The sequence below is a fragment of the Equus asinus genome, chromosome 13 (assembly GCF_041296235.1).
Source record: "Equus asinus isolate D_3611 breed Donkey chromosome 13, EquAss-T2T_v2, whole genome shotgun sequence".
NCBI lineage: Eukaryota > Metazoa > Chordata > Mammalia > Perissodactyla > Equidae > Equus > Equus asinus.
Window position 1 is genome coordinate 15,375,452 of NC_091802.1, and position 17,272 is coordinate 15,392,723.

The 17,272-nt window shown below is 42.2% G+C and overlaps 2 protein-coding genes across 2 annotated transcripts; both read left to right on the forward strand.

Annotated features, from left to right (window-relative positions):
* Nucleotides 1–5,934: 5,934 nt before the first annotated feature.
* On the forward strand, nt 5,935–6,894 carry LOC106821972 (olfactory receptor 3A1-like). Its single transcript, XM_014826879.3, has one exon. The coding sequence runs from the start codon at nt 5,947–5,949 to the stop codon at nt 6,892–6,894; it is 948 nt and encodes a 315-aa protein (XP_014682365.1). The 5' UTR covers nt 5,935–5,946.
* A 7,683-nt stretch (nt 6,895–14,577) lies between these two features.
* LOC123276319 (olfactory receptor 3A2) lies at nt 14,578–15,537 on the forward strand. The gene has a single exon (XM_044745806.2). It carries the CDS (start codon nt 14,590–14,592, stop codon nt 15,535–15,537), a length of 948 nt encoding a protein of 315 aa, XP_044601741.1. The 5' UTR covers nt 14,578–14,589.
* The last annotated feature ends 1,735 nt before the right edge of the window (nt 15,538–17,272 follow it).

The following is a 17,272-nucleotide window of genomic DNA, read 5'->3' on the forward strand; positions in this document are numbered from 1 at the left end:
AGCAGAGGTGATCTCATCTCTCTTTCACTCCTTTTCTTATTTATGGACCCTTCCTTGTTCTCAGAGGCTGGGCCCACACAGTGGCGCACCTTCTTCATTTCCCTTCACCAAAACCTCTCTGCCTTCTGTACCTGTAACAAGGTGAGTATTCTCCAGAGTCCCCTTCTGTTCCCTGATAATGGAGAAGGCACTTGAGTTGTTACCAAGCAGGTCAAACCTCCTATTTCACAGATGATTCAGAAGAGAAAGAGAGTCTTGCTCCGGCTAACACATCAAGTGAGGGAAAGAGCTGGGACTCTCCTATGCCTGGCCACTTTGCCAACATCTGGCATCCTTGGATGAAGTCTGCTTTCTGTTTTTATTGGAATGAGTATGAGCGCACTTGCTGAATCCAACCTTCCTGCTGGACACCTTCCTCAGGGACGAACTTCAGACCAGACACCTACATCAGGAGACCTGATTGAGTCTTCATCACCAGAGGCATGAAGGGTTTAGTTAGAACTTGAGAGCAGGGAGTCATGAACACTTAGCAAGGGCAGCCTGGGACTCATTCTGGACTCCAAAGAGTGCTAATCTAGGAGGACCTCTTCAGTTAGGATCCCCATGGTGATCTTGTTTAAGATGGGCTTCTTAGACGCACAGACCAGTGGTCATCCTAGAATCTTCATGGTGATAAGTAAGCTTCACCTCTGTACAGTAGGGTTACATGGCATCTCTGTGGGGTGTGCTCCTCTTGTCTAGCCTTACTTATTCCTAGGGTCTGTGCCTCCTAACTGCCAAGTTCTATTGAGCTGTTTTCAGTACAGTAGTCTCCCTATCTGCTGTTTCAGTTTTCATGGTTTCGCTTACCCATAGTCAACCATGGTCTGAAAATATTAAATGGAAAATTTTGAAAATAAGCAATTCGTAAGTTTTAAATTGTGCTCTGTTCTGAGTAGTGTGATAAAATCTCATGCCATCCCTTTCTGTCCCATCCAGGATGTGAATCACCCCTTTCTCTAGTGTATCCACACTGTATACACTCCCTGCCTGTTAGTCACTTGGAGTCTCAGTTGTCAGATTGACTGTCTCGGTATTACAGTGCTTGTGTTCAAGTAACCCTTATTTTACTTAAAAATGGCCCCAAAGCACAAGAGCAGTGATACTGGCAATTTGAATGTGCCAAAGAGAAGCTGTAAAGTGCTTCCTTTAAGCGAAAAGTGAAAGTTCTTGACTTAATAAGGAAAGAAAAACATCTTACACTGAGATTGCTAAGACCTACGGTAACTTTTGTTACAGTATATTGTTCTAATTATTCTATTATTAGTTATTGTTGTTAATCTCTTATTGTGCCTAATTTCTAAGTTAAACTGTATCATAGGTAGGTATAGGGAAAAACATAGTATATAGAGGGTTCAGTGCTATCCGCAGTTTCAGGCATCCACTGAAAGTCTTGGAATGTAATCCTCCCCAATTGAGGGGGCGACTGTACTGTCTTAACTGTTTCCAATGCCCCATCCACATAAAGGGAGCAGAGATTCCTACAGCAGTGCTTTTGTGCCTTTAACTTGCTCAAATGATTAATCTTTCATTGTCTTGCATAAATTCCAGTTTATCCAGAAAACCTTTCCCAACTCCTGCAGCCCAATCTGATGCCCCCTTTCACTGAAAACTTGTCGATCTTACGGTCTTAGTTGCCATGTTCATTCATTTATTTATTTCAGAAATATTGAGCACTACTGTATGCAAAATATGATGATAGGTGTTGAGAATACAAAGATGAGTCAGGCATAAATCTTCCCTGAAGCCACTTGTAGTGGGTAGAAGAGTAGGGAAGTGCTCTATGGAGAAAGGACCATGAGAGAAGTTAAGAGAGATAAGTGCTGGGAAATATACAGTTAAAGTGCTGCAGGAGTTTAGCGGAGGGGAGTCTGAGACAGAGAAGGAGCCACAAAACTTTCACGGACGAGAAACGTTGTAGTTGAGTCTTAAAGGATTTGAGCACTTGGAATTAGTGAGAGGGCATTTCAGATAAAATAAACAGTTTGAGCAAAGATAGAAAGGTATGAAATCAAAGCGTGAAAGTTTATAACTCAAGTTAAAGTGGATTTGAGACGACAATTGAGAGGTAGTTTAATTATTCTTTCATTATTTAATTTGGGGAGATATTTTGCTCCTGTCAATATGTCAATTCCCATAGTATTTACTGAATGAGTCTAGGTCTGTAACTAGACTCAGAGGGTAACACAACAGAAGTCATGGATTTCAGAGTTTAGGAGAACTTAGGAGACACTGCATCAAATTTCTCAGCCACATGGAATCCCTAAAACTGACAGCCACCACAATATGGGGACCTAATTTGGATTCTGGCATTAGGCTTCTACCAGCTATCTCTGTGTGTCTGTAGCTGCTGTTCCGCCTTAACTGCACATATAAAATGAACCTGTATAGAAAAGAGGTTGTCTTCAGGATCTAGAGGGGTAGTTGCTGGCCGAGAGAGCAAGGAACGGATGAAGAGAGCCAGAGGCCCATTGGGGTGGTTTCCAGGGACCACCCAGACAGGGCAAGACGACATTCATGACAAGGACTTTGAAAGATATCCTAAACTCCTGTTATTTTTCTGTATTTGTCATTGCTTTTATGCACTATCTATAACCATCAGAAAAATTTTTAACACAAAAAGAGTCCAGGTTCTTATTTGAGAGCAAGAAAGGGTGATGATTATGATGGTGGAGGGAAGGTGGGGTGAAGGGGGGAGCTGTGGCTTGCCATCAGCTATAGGAAGACCATGAGATACAGCATTGAAGAGGCATGGAAAGCAGCGTGGTTTCCTTTGGGCAAGATGGGAAGTCTTTGGGAAAAATGGAAAGCGGAGGGCTGAGAGGAAGACTGTTGGCACGTGAGAAGTGCCCTCAGGGACCTGCATTCATGAGACACCTGTGGTTCTGTGACATTTGGTGGCACATTTAGAAAATCTGACTCAAGCAGATGTATCAGAGGAAAGGCTCTCGGCAGATAGGCTCTGAGGGAGGAGATCCCAGAGTGAACTGTGTGGTTGGTGGGAAGCAGGACGTAGTTAGGTAACCATGACCTATCCAAAGAGCTTGCTTGTTCACGAGCTACTTACAACAGGTCTGCGAGCATGAGAGCATGAGGTTTGCAAAGCACAGCCACAAAGCGTAGGGAATAGGTTTCTCAGTCAGAAGAGTGCGTCCAGAGCAGCTCTAGAGAGAACTGCAGAAACACATGGATTTTTTCACCCTTTGATAAGTACAGGAAGTGCCCCTTGGGGACTTGGTTGGAAGCAGCCATCTTGGGCTGGTCAGACCAATGGACGAATTTCTGGTGTCCTTATACAAATTCTTTCTCTGATGGCCTCATAGTTATTTGGAGTTTAGCAAGCATACAATGGGCTGGCCCAGCAACACGTACTTTTTAAAAAAAAAGAAAAATGGACATTTTATAAGTATATTCAGCGTCCACTCTAATCCCAACCATTCCAACTCAGAAATGCTCTACCACAGTTTCATCATTGGTAAAATGAGGGAGTAGATACTCTCCAAGATGTCAACCAACTTGGTCCTTCTTTGACTGAATGACACTATATACGGGGTTTACAGAATACAGTTATGTGCACTGATAAGGCCACAATGTGGGTAGGGGTTATAGTCAAAATATTTAACAAGAACCAGACTGGTACTCTGTACCAATGGATTCCAGCTGAATGTTACCCTGCATGTGGGCCCCCCATTATGACTCAGAAGCTACTTTATTGATGGGAAATTGACATTATGTCTTGGATTTAAAGTACTTCTCAATGTTTTGGGACTTATTTTCATTATTCCTGTATCATGATAAACGCAGTTGCAGAAACGACAACTTTTAATTATTATCTATGAAGCTTTTAATTACACTTTTTAAGAAACCTAAATATTTCTAGGCACCAGTAATGTTACCAGATTACTATATTTAAAAAGATCCATCAAAAAGACAGAAAAATGGTCAAAGAAATAAGTTTAATAAGTAGAAGATAAATATATTCTTAAAACATCCATCTTCTCCTGAAGTGTGCACAAAAAGAGTAAAACAGACTGTAAGCTTCCACTGACGGATACCACATAAATTAGTTTGGGCAGAAACTGGTAAACAAGTTGACTGTTTTGTTAAAAATAGATTTTTTTCAAGGGAGCACAATGGAGCTAATGCTATTTTATTATTTCATACTGAGGCAAATTGGGATGCATGTGGCATTCTAAAGCTTTATTTAATCTACTGAGTAGCAGGACCTTGAAACTGCAGGAAGCATGACGGAGAGGAGGAGCCATTGAGCTACTATTGCTGTCCTTTAAACATCTTTGTAATCTGGAGGAAAAAGAACAGTAAAAACATCTATTTATTATTCTAAAAGTAATATGATTCACTGTTGATTATTTGAAAGCAAAGTGGAAAAAAGGGAATAAAAAATCTCGCATATTCCTACCAGTCAGTGGAACTGAGCAATGCTTATTTGGGGTCATTTTTCTGGGTACCTGCATACGTGATTCAGGTACAAATTTACTTCCAGCTTTACTCTTAATTTTATATTATACGATTTCACCTTACAATTGTGAATTTGGGATTTGTAGCTGATTATTGTTGGCATTTAAGTGCCATCATATAAAATCGTGTACTTCCATTTCATGTAACTACGAGCATTTTTTTCTTTTCTTTCTTTTCTCTACATCAGGAATGTGTGTAGACATTTATGAATCACCTTTTAGAAAATTTTCCTCTTTTTAAGCCAACTAATATGCTACAGTATATTGATAGATTTACTAATGTAAATCGTCCTCTCCTATAAAATCTCTTAGATAATAGTGGATTTCACCTTTTGTACTGAGGATTTTTGCATACATCTTAGCAAATGAGATTAGTCTAAGAATAATTTCTTTTTTTGCTATCATTGTTACATTTTAGTATCAGGATTTGCTAACTCTAGAAAATGAATTGGATGGCTTTCATTTTTTCCTAAGCTAAGGAAAGTTTATATTACGTGATAATTATGTTTACAGTGATAGTTTAAAATAATTTGTCTAAGAAGTATATGAGCCTGGAGCCTACACATGGAAGTACATTATTGACTAATTTTTTCTTTTGTTTTTCAATTTTAGCTGGTTTATTTGGTGTGGAGATTGTTCTTGAGTTAGTTGTTCAAACTTAGGAACAGATGGTATTCCATGATTATTTTTGGTCTGTGGTTAAACTGCCTTCTCAATTCCTAATTTTGTGTATCTTTACATTTTTCTTGCTTAGATATTTGCCAGATATTTATTTCTTTGTAATACATTTATAAGGACTTATGATCAATTCTTCTTTTCCTTTCTGTTTTACTATCTGTTCATTTTCACTTTTAGCATTATTTTTTCCCCAAATCGCCTCATACAGGTTATTGGTGGGGACAAAGGAAGACAGGATTTATATACATTTCACGAGGAGGGGGCAAGTCCAAGGTAGTTGTGGCATCAGGCAACGCACCTGAAATCTGGGTAAGGACTGAGGTGAAGCCAGAGAGAGGGTTAATGAGTGAGGCGTGGCCTGAGGAGTGAGAAAATACCCACTAGGACACTTAGCAAGGTACCCTGGGGCTTGATGTGTCAAAGTGAGTCAATATATTTTTTTTTTTTAAAGATTTTATTTTTTCCTTTTTCTCCCCAAAGCCCCCCCGGTACATAGTTGTGTATTCTTCGTTGTTCTTCGTTGTGGGTTTTTCTAGTTGTAGCATGTGGGACGCTGCCTCAGCGTGGTCTGATGAGCAGTGCCATGTCCGCGCCCAGGAGTCGAACCAACGAAACACTGGGCCGCCTGCAGCGGAGCGCGCGAGCTTAACCACTCGGCCACGGGGCCAGCCCCAGTCAATATATTTTTATTGAATAACTAAATTGGGAAGACTGATCCCTTCCACTATGGGATGTCTCCCTACAGGGACCCATGGAACCAGAATCTAGGGCCAATGGAACAGCCATTACTGAGTTCATCCTGCTGGGCTTGGTGGAGACACCAGGGCTTCGACCAGTTATCTTTGTGCTCTTCTTCTTTGCCTACCTGGTCACAGTTGGAGGCAACATCAGCATCCTGGCAGCCATCTTGGTGGAGTCCAAACTCCACACCCCCATGTACTTCTTCCTGGGGAACCTATCAGCGCTGGACGTTGGGTGCATCACCGTCACTGTTCCTTCAATGTTGAGTCGTCTCTTGTCCCACAAGTGTACAGTTTCCTATGGAGCCTGCCTCACACAGCTCTTCTTCTTCCATCAGTTGGCTGGTGTGGACTGCTTCCTGTTGACAGCTATGGCCTATGACAGATTCCTGGCCATCTGCCAGCCCCTCACCTATAGCACTCGCATGAGCCAGATGGTCCAGAGGATACTGGTGGTTGTGTCCTGGGCTTGTGCCTTCACCAATGCACTGACCCATACTGTAGCCATATCCACACTCACCTTCTGTGGCCCAAATATGATCAATCACTTCTACTGTGACCTCCCGCAGCTCTTCCAGCTCTCCTGTTCCAGCACCCAACTCAATGAGCTGCTGCTCTTTGGTCTAGGTATCCTCATGGCAGGTGTGCCTGTGATTCTCATTGTCACTTCCTACATCCACGTGGCAGTTGCAGTCCTGCAAATACGCTCTCCTGAGGGCAGGAAGAAAGCCGTCTCCACGTGTGGCTCCCACCTCACTGTGGTGGGCATTTTCTATGGGACAGGAGTGTTCAGCTACATGAGACTGGGCTCAGTGGAGGCTTCAGACAAGGACAAAGGGATTGGTATCCTCAACACTGTCATCAGCCCCATGCTGAACCCACTCATCTACAGCCTCCGGAACCCTGATGTGCAGGGTGCCCTGCGGTGGGTGCTCACAGGGAAGCGACGCCTTGCGTGAGGAGTGTCTCAGGAGTGCCGAACCACAGCAAATGATTTCTATCTCTCCTGGATCTTTGACAAGATGACTTTTATTAGGAAGTGAGGCTTCTTGTTCCTCAAGGAGGCTCTACCTGATAATAGGTGTGCAGGTTTTATAGACCAGAACACTTGGCTAGTTGACATTTGGTCATGGCGACCCTTCCCACTCTAGATGGAGGTGGGACCCAGAAAGCTCTGTATCCTCAGAGGCTCATGGTCCTACAGGAAAGACTCCTTGTTTATTTTCTGCTGGAGTCTCTAAAAATACACAGCAAAAAAAAAAGGAATATGAAAAGTCACAGCCTGGTGCCAAGTATTAACATGTCCTGCTGTCAGGTTTCCCCTGAAACAGCTCTCCAACCTGCTTTTACACAGGATCCCACACGAGGACCCACACCTAGTACAGTATCATTTGAGACACTGACTTCTAGTACCCTGTCTACACCGCAAGATTCCAGGGTAACAATGGAGAGTTTATATTTCCTTTGGAATTTCTCCTTTTTTTCCCTATAATGGAAATATGCGTTGATTTAAATTTTAGAAATTATGAAATCAAAACAAAATTTTACCAGTGGAAAATTAAAGACAAAAGCTATACCTTCTCTGTCCCCACCTCTCATAATTCAATTTTCCAGAAGAAGCCACTGTTAAGAATTTGGTGATTACCCTTCTAGGTTTTTTTTTCAACACATATATAAACATGTTTATATATTTTTATATCAACATAAACATGTTTATGTACATTTCATATCAACAGAGGTATGTTATGTCTTATTCTTTGTTTATACATCACATGGTAGACTTTTTTACCTGTCAAGTATCGAAAAACTTGCCAAGTTTCTAGATTCACTGCGATTACTATCAATATCATAAAGAATGTTCTTTACAGATGTGTTTCTATTATTCCGAAAGCATTTCCAAAGATAAGTTCTAATTAGCAAGATTCCTGAGTTGAATAAAATAAAAATTTTGATTTTAAACATGTATTTCCCTCTTATCCTGCAAAAATTTGCACTATTTTTTATTCCAACAGTGAGTGAAACTGCTTGTTCTCCACGCTTTTGTCAACAGTGGCTATTATAAATAAATTCTTCTAATTTTTGACAATATAGTGACTGAAAATTATTAATTGTTATTTCAATATGCATTTCTTTGATGTTCACATAAGGTTGAATTATTTTCAAATGTTTATTACCGATGATGTGGACTGAATTGTGTCTCACCAAAGCTCAAATGTCGAAGCGTTAACCCCCAATGTTACTGTATCGGGAGATATGGTCTTTAGGAAGTAATTAAGGTTAAATGAGATTAATTAAGGAGTACTAATCAGGTATTTTAGAAAGTAATTAAGGTTGAGTTAGTCCTAATTCAATAGGACTGAGGCCTTATAGTAGAAGAAGAGACAGAGAGAGGACTCTTTCTCTCTCCCTGCCATGTGAGGACACAGTGGGAAGGTGGCCATCTGCAACCCACAAAGAGAACCCTTACCAGACACTGACTGTGCTGATATCCGGATCTTAGACTTCTGGCCTCCAGAACTGTAAGAAAATCAATTTCTGTTGTGTAAACCACCCAGTCTGTGGTATTTTGTTATGGAGGCCTGAGCTGACTAATACAATCCATTAGTATTTCCTCACTGGGAATTTTTTCCCCACAGCTTTATTGAGGAATAATTGACACATATAATTGAATACGTTTAAGTGTACAACGTGATGACTTGGTATACATTGTGGAATGATTATCAAGATCACGATGTTTAACACATCCATCGCCCCTCATAGTTAACTCTTTTTTTCTTTGTTGTGAGAACCCTTAAGATCTACTCTCCACAAATTTCAAGTATACAATACCATATTACTAACTTTACACATCAGACTGTACATTTGGTCCTCAGAACTTATTCACCTTATAACTGAAATTTTGTACCCTTTGACCTACATCTCCCCATTTCCCCCTCCCACCAGTCCCTGGCAATTACTGTCCTACTTTCTGTTTCTGTGAAATTGGCTTTTTTTGTTTTTTAGATTCCACATATGTGTTATGATACAGAATTTGTCCTTCTTTGTCTGGCTTATTTCACTTAGCATAATGCCATCCAATTCCATTCATGTTGTTGCAAGTGATAGGAGTTCCTTATTTTTATGGATGAATAATCTTCCTTTGAATATATATATGCCACATTTTCTTTATCCAATAATTCATTGAAGGACATTTAGGTTGTTTCCATATGTTAGCTATTGAGAATAATGCTGCAATGAACATGGGAGTGAAGATATCTCTTCAAGATAGTGATTTAATTTCCTTCAGATATATGCCCTGAAGTGGAATTGCTAGATCATATGGCTATTTCTATTTTTAATTTTTGAGGAACCTCCATACTGTTCTCCATAGCGGCCACACCAATTTACATTCCCACCAACAGTGTAGAAAAGTTTCTTTTTCCTCTACATTTCACAAACACTTGTTATTTCTTGTCTTTCTGAGAATATCCATCCTAACAGGTGGAGGTGACATCTTATTGTAGTTTTGATTTGCATTACCTTGATGATTCGTGATGTTGATCATCTTTTCATTTACCTGTTGGCCATTTGAACGTCTTCTTTAGAAAAATGTCATTCACATCCTTTGCCCATTTTTTAAAGTGGATTATCTGTTTTCTTGTATTGTGTTGTATGAGTTCTTTCTATATTTTGGATAGTAACCCCATATCAGATATATGCTTTGCAAATATTTTCTCCTATTCTATAGGTTGCTTTTTCAAATATTGATGGTCCCCTTTGCTCAGCAGACACTTTTTAGTTTGGTGGAGCTCCTTGGCTGAGGTCGCCATTGACAAAGACTTCAGGGGGCTTTGGTGGCCAAAACTGTGGAGGCCCTGCAGGTGGCAGTGACAGCTAGAGCTATTGAGGTCCTCGATGTGAAGGCTGCTGGCATTCTCCTGTGCTTCTATTTTGCCTGTGAGGGGGAAGATGGGAAAATCTAGCCAAGGGGATCCCTCTTGGTACCAGGTCTGGTGCTCTGTACTCAGATGGCAGTAGAGTTGGGGTCCTGGGATCAGGTGCACTTGCTGTGGCAGTGATGATGGTATCTGAGGTGCAGGCATGTGCAGATCTCATGGGGCACTAAGGTCTGGGTTTCTGGGGCTCACTGCAGTGACTCGAACTCTGAGGGGGAGGGGAAATGCAGTAGTGGCTTGGGCCCAGGCGGCAGGTGCAGCAGCAGCTTTCCCTGGAGACAGCAGGTCAAAGTCCTCACTCTGGCCCCAGGGGGCAGGGAGCAGAGCAGCAGCAGCATGACCCCTGTGATGGATGTCAATGCCCTGACTCAAGACACAGGGGCTGGGGCACAGGGCACTGGCAGCACTCCCTGGTGATGGCCAGTCAAAACTTCTACTTAGGACCCAGGATGCAGTCACAGAGCAGTGCAGCTTGGCTTGGTGAGGGTGGGTCAAAGCTGTGAGGCAAGGCAGATCCTGAGACAAGCTGTGTGTGTGTGGTTCAATTGGGAAGTCATCTTAGGGAGCAAGAGGTTCTTTACTTGGGAGGCTGTCCCAGGGAGCAAGACTGAGGTAATGAAGACAGTGAGACAAAGAAGGAAGAAGTATCCCTGAGGAGGGGACATTATCAAAGTCCCCACTAAGGACAGGAGAGATTGATTATACAAGGGCATATAGAATGCCTCTCAGAATTGTCTGAAGAAGAGGTGGTGGGGCATTTATCCATTGGCTCCTATCTCCTGTTATCAAGTTGTCCTCTGAGCTATGGGCTCCACGTGTGCTCAGACCTAGTGACCCCCTGTTGGTCACAACATCAGAGGATCCCAAGGAAGTGGCTACATTGTCAGCTTGTAATGGGCAGAAGCCTGAAGAGAACTGTCCAATCAGAAGAATGGCTGAGCAAGACATGAGTCAGAACACCTGCCACGTCTGCTACAATCTGCTTCATAGGATTGTTGCAAGGACTGATAGGGATTCCAGGCTTCTAAAGCTCTTAGCACATTGCCATGTAGGTAACAAGCACTCATAAGTGTTATCAGTTGGTATGTTACATATTGTTGAGCCTCTACTAGCAGTTAAATGAATCTCACTTCATTCGTAATCTTTACAGCAATGCTCTGTGGCAGAGGATATGCTCACTTTACAGATGAGAAAACTGAGACCCAAAAGGATGCAACAGCTTGCCCAAAGTCAAAGCACTAATAGAAGACAGAAGATGAGGTCTGTCTAGAGTGCTTTTCCTACTGCACCAGGCTTCTCTGGTAGGAGAAGAGAGAGCACTCTCTGCTGTGGAGGGGGTGTTGGCTGTGTAATCATTGGTAGGTATAGGAGTTGGAGGAACCCCCTCCTCAACCTTCCTACATCTTCCATTATGAACCTGTGACCTTCACCAGGGCTTTCATCTTCTAAGGGTCTGGCCTTGACAATCGTATTGGTAGGCAGCTTCCCAGGAGTCCTTCTAGCTCAATATAGCTCTTCTACCACCACTTCCAGAATCATTATAGGAACCCCAAGACACAGTCCCAGTGGCCCCACTAACAAGGCCCTGAGGGGCAAAGCACTGCATTCCTGAGGTCTCATTAAGAAACTGGGTTTGAAGAAATCTTCTCCCTTTTGCCTCTCTTCTGGTGCCTCCTTCTCATCCTCAGGTCCAGGGCAAGTCTGGAAATTAGCTTGTTTCTGCTCAAAGGACATGCTTAGGGCTGACATCTGGGAAAGGAAAACTCTTCCTTAAGACAGCTATATCTAGTCTCAATTACATCCCTGGCTTCCTTGGTGACTTTGAGGATATGGACAAGGCCGTAGACCTCAGTGATCCCATCATTCAGTGGAATTTATATCACTACTTGCTATAAAACCAAGGCTAGAGGTAAAGCCTTTCTTTAGAAAGTCTAAATACCAGAAGATGTAAGACATTGCTGCCGTATTTATGAAGGGATTGAGTTGTTTACAAATCAACTTGTCTCTCTCCCCATCTATCTCCTATTTCGTGGGAGGACTAATTTCTGAGGCCCTCTGGGGACAACACTATAGTGAAGATAGGCCTATGACAGAGAAGATATCAGCTTGTTTTTCCTCATTTTCTTATATATAGCCCCTTACTTGTTTTCTCGGTGTAAAACTGAGTCTGCATAACTCCTCATCTCCTTTCCTGAAGAAACCTCACTGGCTCCTATGCCCATGCCAAGGTGAGTACACTCAGGAGTTCTTCCTCTGTTCTTACAAAACAGAGATAGGGCTCTGTTGCCATCAGTTCAAACCTGACTTTACACATGGTGCAGCTGATGGCTCTGAAAAGGGAAGACATTACATGGAAAGATCTTGGGTGATAACCCAGAGGTCCTGGCTCTGCCAGTTCAAGTTCAGTTCACTGCCAAGGACCCACTTCATCAGGAAGCCTAGTACCTTCTCTCCAGTCAGAGGCCTTGTTGAGTGTTTTCTTCTTGGAAGCATGGAGGGATTGGGTGAAGTTCCAGAGTACAGAGCTGTCATAGCTCAGTAAGGAGGACCTGGGACTCATTACAAAGCCCTGAGAGTAGTAATACAGGAGGGCTCCTCACGATGGGTGTGATGTCCATCAGACACTCTGGATGTCTCTGGATGATTGGAGGTCACCCCAGAATCCTGCTGATTTTCAGAAAGCTGCATCTCTGGCCATCTGAAGGTGGGCAGCAGCTGTCTTGTTGTTCTTCTGTCCCTGGCTCCAACTCACTTGTCTGTCCCTGTATCCCTCATAAGGGCCTTGTTCTTTTGACTGGTTTACATGAAAATAAACAGGTCAGTGTGTGGGCTGCTAGATTACCTGCTTGTTCTATTAAAACCAAGGAAAGAACTAGTCCCTTCAGCAACTTTGCACCCTGCACTTGGCCTTACTCCTCCCTTAAGTCACACTACTCTATAAAGGTCTGGCCCAAACTCCAATATGTCCAGAGAGTCTTCCATGACAACTCTAGCTCATCCTGAAGCTCTCTTTCTCTCAAATCCTATGAACATTTGCCCATCCATTTGTTTATTTAAGAGATACTATGTACCTACTATGTGTGAAGTATTATTGTAAGTATTGCTGTGGAAAACTGAATCAAACATGTATCCTGTCCTCGAGTCACTTACAGAGAAGTAGGGGAGATGTGCTGTATAGAGAAATGACTTAGCTAGAAGGTGAGCAGTAATTTGTTCCATGACCTTATGTGTAGTGGAAGCTTGGGAGCGAGACAGAGATCTTTTTGAGATGGGCAAGTTTCCATGAAGGATTCCTGCAGCGGCCAGGATTTGAGTCAAATCTTGAAATATTTGGACATGTGGAATTGGAGGGAAGCCATTATAGATAGAGAAAACAGTATGAGCAAAGAGGTAGATGATCCCAGGGTCACAATCTAATGCTTGGGTTAAAATGGACCCAAAAGGGAAAATGGAGAGTAGTTATTGTTCTTTAATATAATATATGTAAAGAGCATTATCCATCCATTGATTTGCCAATTTGCAAAGAATTTATCAATTATCAATTTCATCAGTGATGATCAAACCTGAGGATGATCCCCCTCATCTCACCAATCACATGATCTTAAATTTTTAAGGCTATCTTAGAGATCATCGCATCTAACTTCATCCATCTGAGCTCAGGCCCTCATCATTCTTCCCCTTCTCTTAGAGTTACCAGACTCAGACTGCTTCCCATCCTCTGATTCCAGTGTATTCTATGCAGGGGAATAACAGTACACTTAGTGAAGTTCTAGCGCAGCTAATTCCACAGGCAATAGAGAGAAATTGATACTTTTTGATCAGGAACTTATTACAAGATCTGAAATATTTAGCCCAGTCTGGCTGTATGTATGTGCCTGCTTCATCTGCAGACCTTTCCTTAGAGCTGTGGGTCAGTATACCCCTCCCAAGTCAAGGATAAGTGGAAGGACAGTGGTTGTACAATGCAGAAAACTAATTGTACTTAGCAGCAACCAACCCATAGGTATGTTTACAATGTTGATTTCACAGGTGGATAGCAGATACTATAAGAAGAGTGAATAATTTTAAATTAAGCTGTTATTCAAAGCCTATGTAAGGATTAGTTACCAAGAAGAACACTAGCTATTTACTGACCAAGAGATTTTGAATTGATACTTCTGAGTATGGCCCTCACCTTGGAGAAATGTACTTGGCTGGACTATCTGATATCCACAATGATGGGTATCTTCTCTCTGATTCTTGCCATACCTTTGCTTGACCTTCAAGATTTTTAGAAGCCTTGAAACCTAAGTTGTTTTCAAATGCTTTCTAGTTTCTCTGGAAATATTTTTCTATTTTGAAATCTGCTTATTTGTTTGGGCTGATCCCTCAGAGTAAAATGGGGAAATTCCATCTAATCTCACTACATTCAAATAGGAAGTCTGCTTTCACATTAGTTTATTTTCTCAAGCATTCTGACCCCTTTATCCAGGAGAGGATAGGAGGGACAAGATGGTGGTGGCATTGGGCATCTCAATGGAGAAAAGGGTAAAGGCACTGAGGTGGTGGATGAGGTCACCACAGTGAGTGGTGTGTGGTCTGGGGAGTGGGAAAATCATCACCAGGAAAGCTGGGAACTTCCCTGGGGCTTTGAACATAAGTGGTTTACAACATTTCTGTTGAATAGATAAACTGAGTGAACTGATACCTCCTCCTTGGGATATTTCCTTACAGGGACTTATGGATCCAGGAGCTGGGACCAACAGGACAGCTGTGACTGAGTTCATTCTACTGGGGCTGTTGGAAAATGAAAAACTGCAGTCTGTGGTCTTTATACTCTTCCTCTTTGCCTACCTGGTCACAATCGGGGGCAATCTCAGCATTCTGGCAGCCATCTTGGTGGAACCCAAACTCCACACCCCTATGTACTTCTTCCTGGGGAACCTGTCAGCTCTGGATGTTGGATGTATTACGGTCACTGTTCCTGCGATGTTGGGTCGTCTCCTGTCCCACAAACGTACAATTTCCTATGAAGCCTGCCTCTCTCAGCTGTTCTTTTTCCACTTTCTTGGTGGAATGGATTGCTTCCTATTGACAGCCATGGCCTATGACCGATTCCTGGCCATCTGCCGGCCCCTTATGTATAGCACCCGCATGAGCCAGGCAGTCCAGTCAACATTGGTGGCTGTGTCCTGGGCTTTTGCCTTCACCAATGCACTGACCCACACTATTGCCCTAACTACCCTCAACTTCTGTGGTCCCAATGAGGTCAATCACTTCTATTGTGACCTCCCACAGCTCTTCCAGCTCTCCTGCTCCAGCACCCAACTCAATGAGCTGTTGCTCTTTGCTGTGGGTTTCATAATGGCAGGTGCACCTGTGGTTCTCATCATCACTTCCTACATTCACGTGGCAGCAGCAGTTCTACAGATCCATTCAGTGGAGGGCAAGAAGAAGGCCTTCTCCACATGTGGCTCCCACCTCACTGTAGTTTGCCTCTTCTTTGGGACTGGTATCTTTAACTACATGCGTCTGGGTTCAGAGGAGGCTTCAGACAAGGATAAAGGGGTTGGTGTTTTCAACTCAGTTATCAATCCCATGCTGAACCCACTTATCTACAGCCTTAGAAACCCTGATGTTCAGAATGCCCTGTGGCGGGTATTTGTGGGGAGGAGGTCACTAACCTGAGGGGTGATAATGGTCCCTTCTTTCCTGACTTTTCTGGATTGAGGAAGATTTCCCACGAAGGCAGTAACCTGGAAAAATTGTCTATAACCATTTTCGCAGTATCCTGATGCCTGAAGAGTTGTGTGATATGTTTGTCCTATAGGGAAATCTTGCGTAATTCTTTTTTTATTCATACAACAAATATTTATTGAAAGACTTCGGGATGCAGACACTCTTCCAGGGCACTGGTGAACGAGAGAGACAAAAGTCTCTACATTTATCAACTCACATTCTATTGAAGGAACAAAATAAATGAAATAAATGAGCATCCTGTATGGAATATTACATAGTGGTAAGTGCTTTAGAGAAAAGTAAGACGGGGGATGTGAAGTTAGGTTCTGCTGGGTGGGTTGACACCTTGTTTTGGTTGTGCTTGCTTTACAGGTAGAGTTGAAGTCTTGGAAGCCAAGTAGTTCTGGGCAGCAGTGTCCTACAGGGAAGTGCTATTTGGTTAGTCACAGCCTAAGTAACCAAGAATATCACTGCGAAGTTTTCTTCTGGAGGGGAATTGAAATTCCTTCTAGATCATAGTGCAGAAAGCTGTTTTGAACCACTGACTCAGTGCCAAGGATTATTCTATTCTACTGTTAGTCTTTCACCTCCGAGAAAATCAGTTCCTTTTCTTGACTACCACACAAGGATCCCATGGGATGTTTAGGGGACAGGTAGGGTCTAGAGAGGGAAATAACCCACTAACTAAAAACTACTTTAAGGAATACGTGATATATCCTCAGGTCAAAAAAGGAATGTTCCACCTCCATCCCCTGTATGTGTTTCTCTTCTCTCTTATTGATAAGTCATCTTCCTCATATATATGATAACACCTTTGAAAGTATAAAAATTTAGGGTTAAAAAGACTTGAATGTAAGACCTGAAACCATGAAACTTCTAGAAGAAAATATAGGCAGCACGCTCTTTGACATCGGTCCTAGCAGCATATTTTCAAGTACTATATCTGACTGGGCAAGGGAAACAAAAGAAAAAATAAGCAAATGGGACCACGTCAAACTAAAAACCTTCTGCACAGCAAAGGAAACCATCAACAAAATGAAAAGACAATCTAACAATTAGGAGAAGATATTTGCAAACCATACAATGGATAAGGGGTTAATATCCAAAATATACAAAGAACTCATATGTCTTGACAACATAAAAACCAATAACCCAATTAAAAAATGGGCAAAAGACCTGAACAGATATTTCTCCAAAGAAGATATACCGATGGCCAAGGGGTACGTGAAAACATGTTCAACATCATTAACTATCAGAGAAATGAAAATCAAAACTACAATGAGATATCACCTCACTCCAGTCAGAATGGCTGTTATTAACATGACAGGAAACAACAAGTGTTGCCCAGGATGTGGGGAGAAGGGAACCCTCACACGCTACTGGTAGGAGTGTAAACTGGTGCAGCCACTATGGAAAACGGTATGGAGTTTCCTCAGAAAATTGAGAATAGATCTACCATATGATCCAGCTATTCCACTGCTGGGTATTTATCCAAAGAACTTGAAAACACAAATGCATAAAGATACATGCAGCCCTGTGTTCATTGCAGTATTATTCACAATAACCAAGACTTGCAAGCAGCCTAGGTGCCCATCAAGGGATGAATGGATAAAGAAGATATGGTATACATACACAATAGAATACTACTCAGCCATAAGAAAGGATGAAATCCAGCAATTCATGA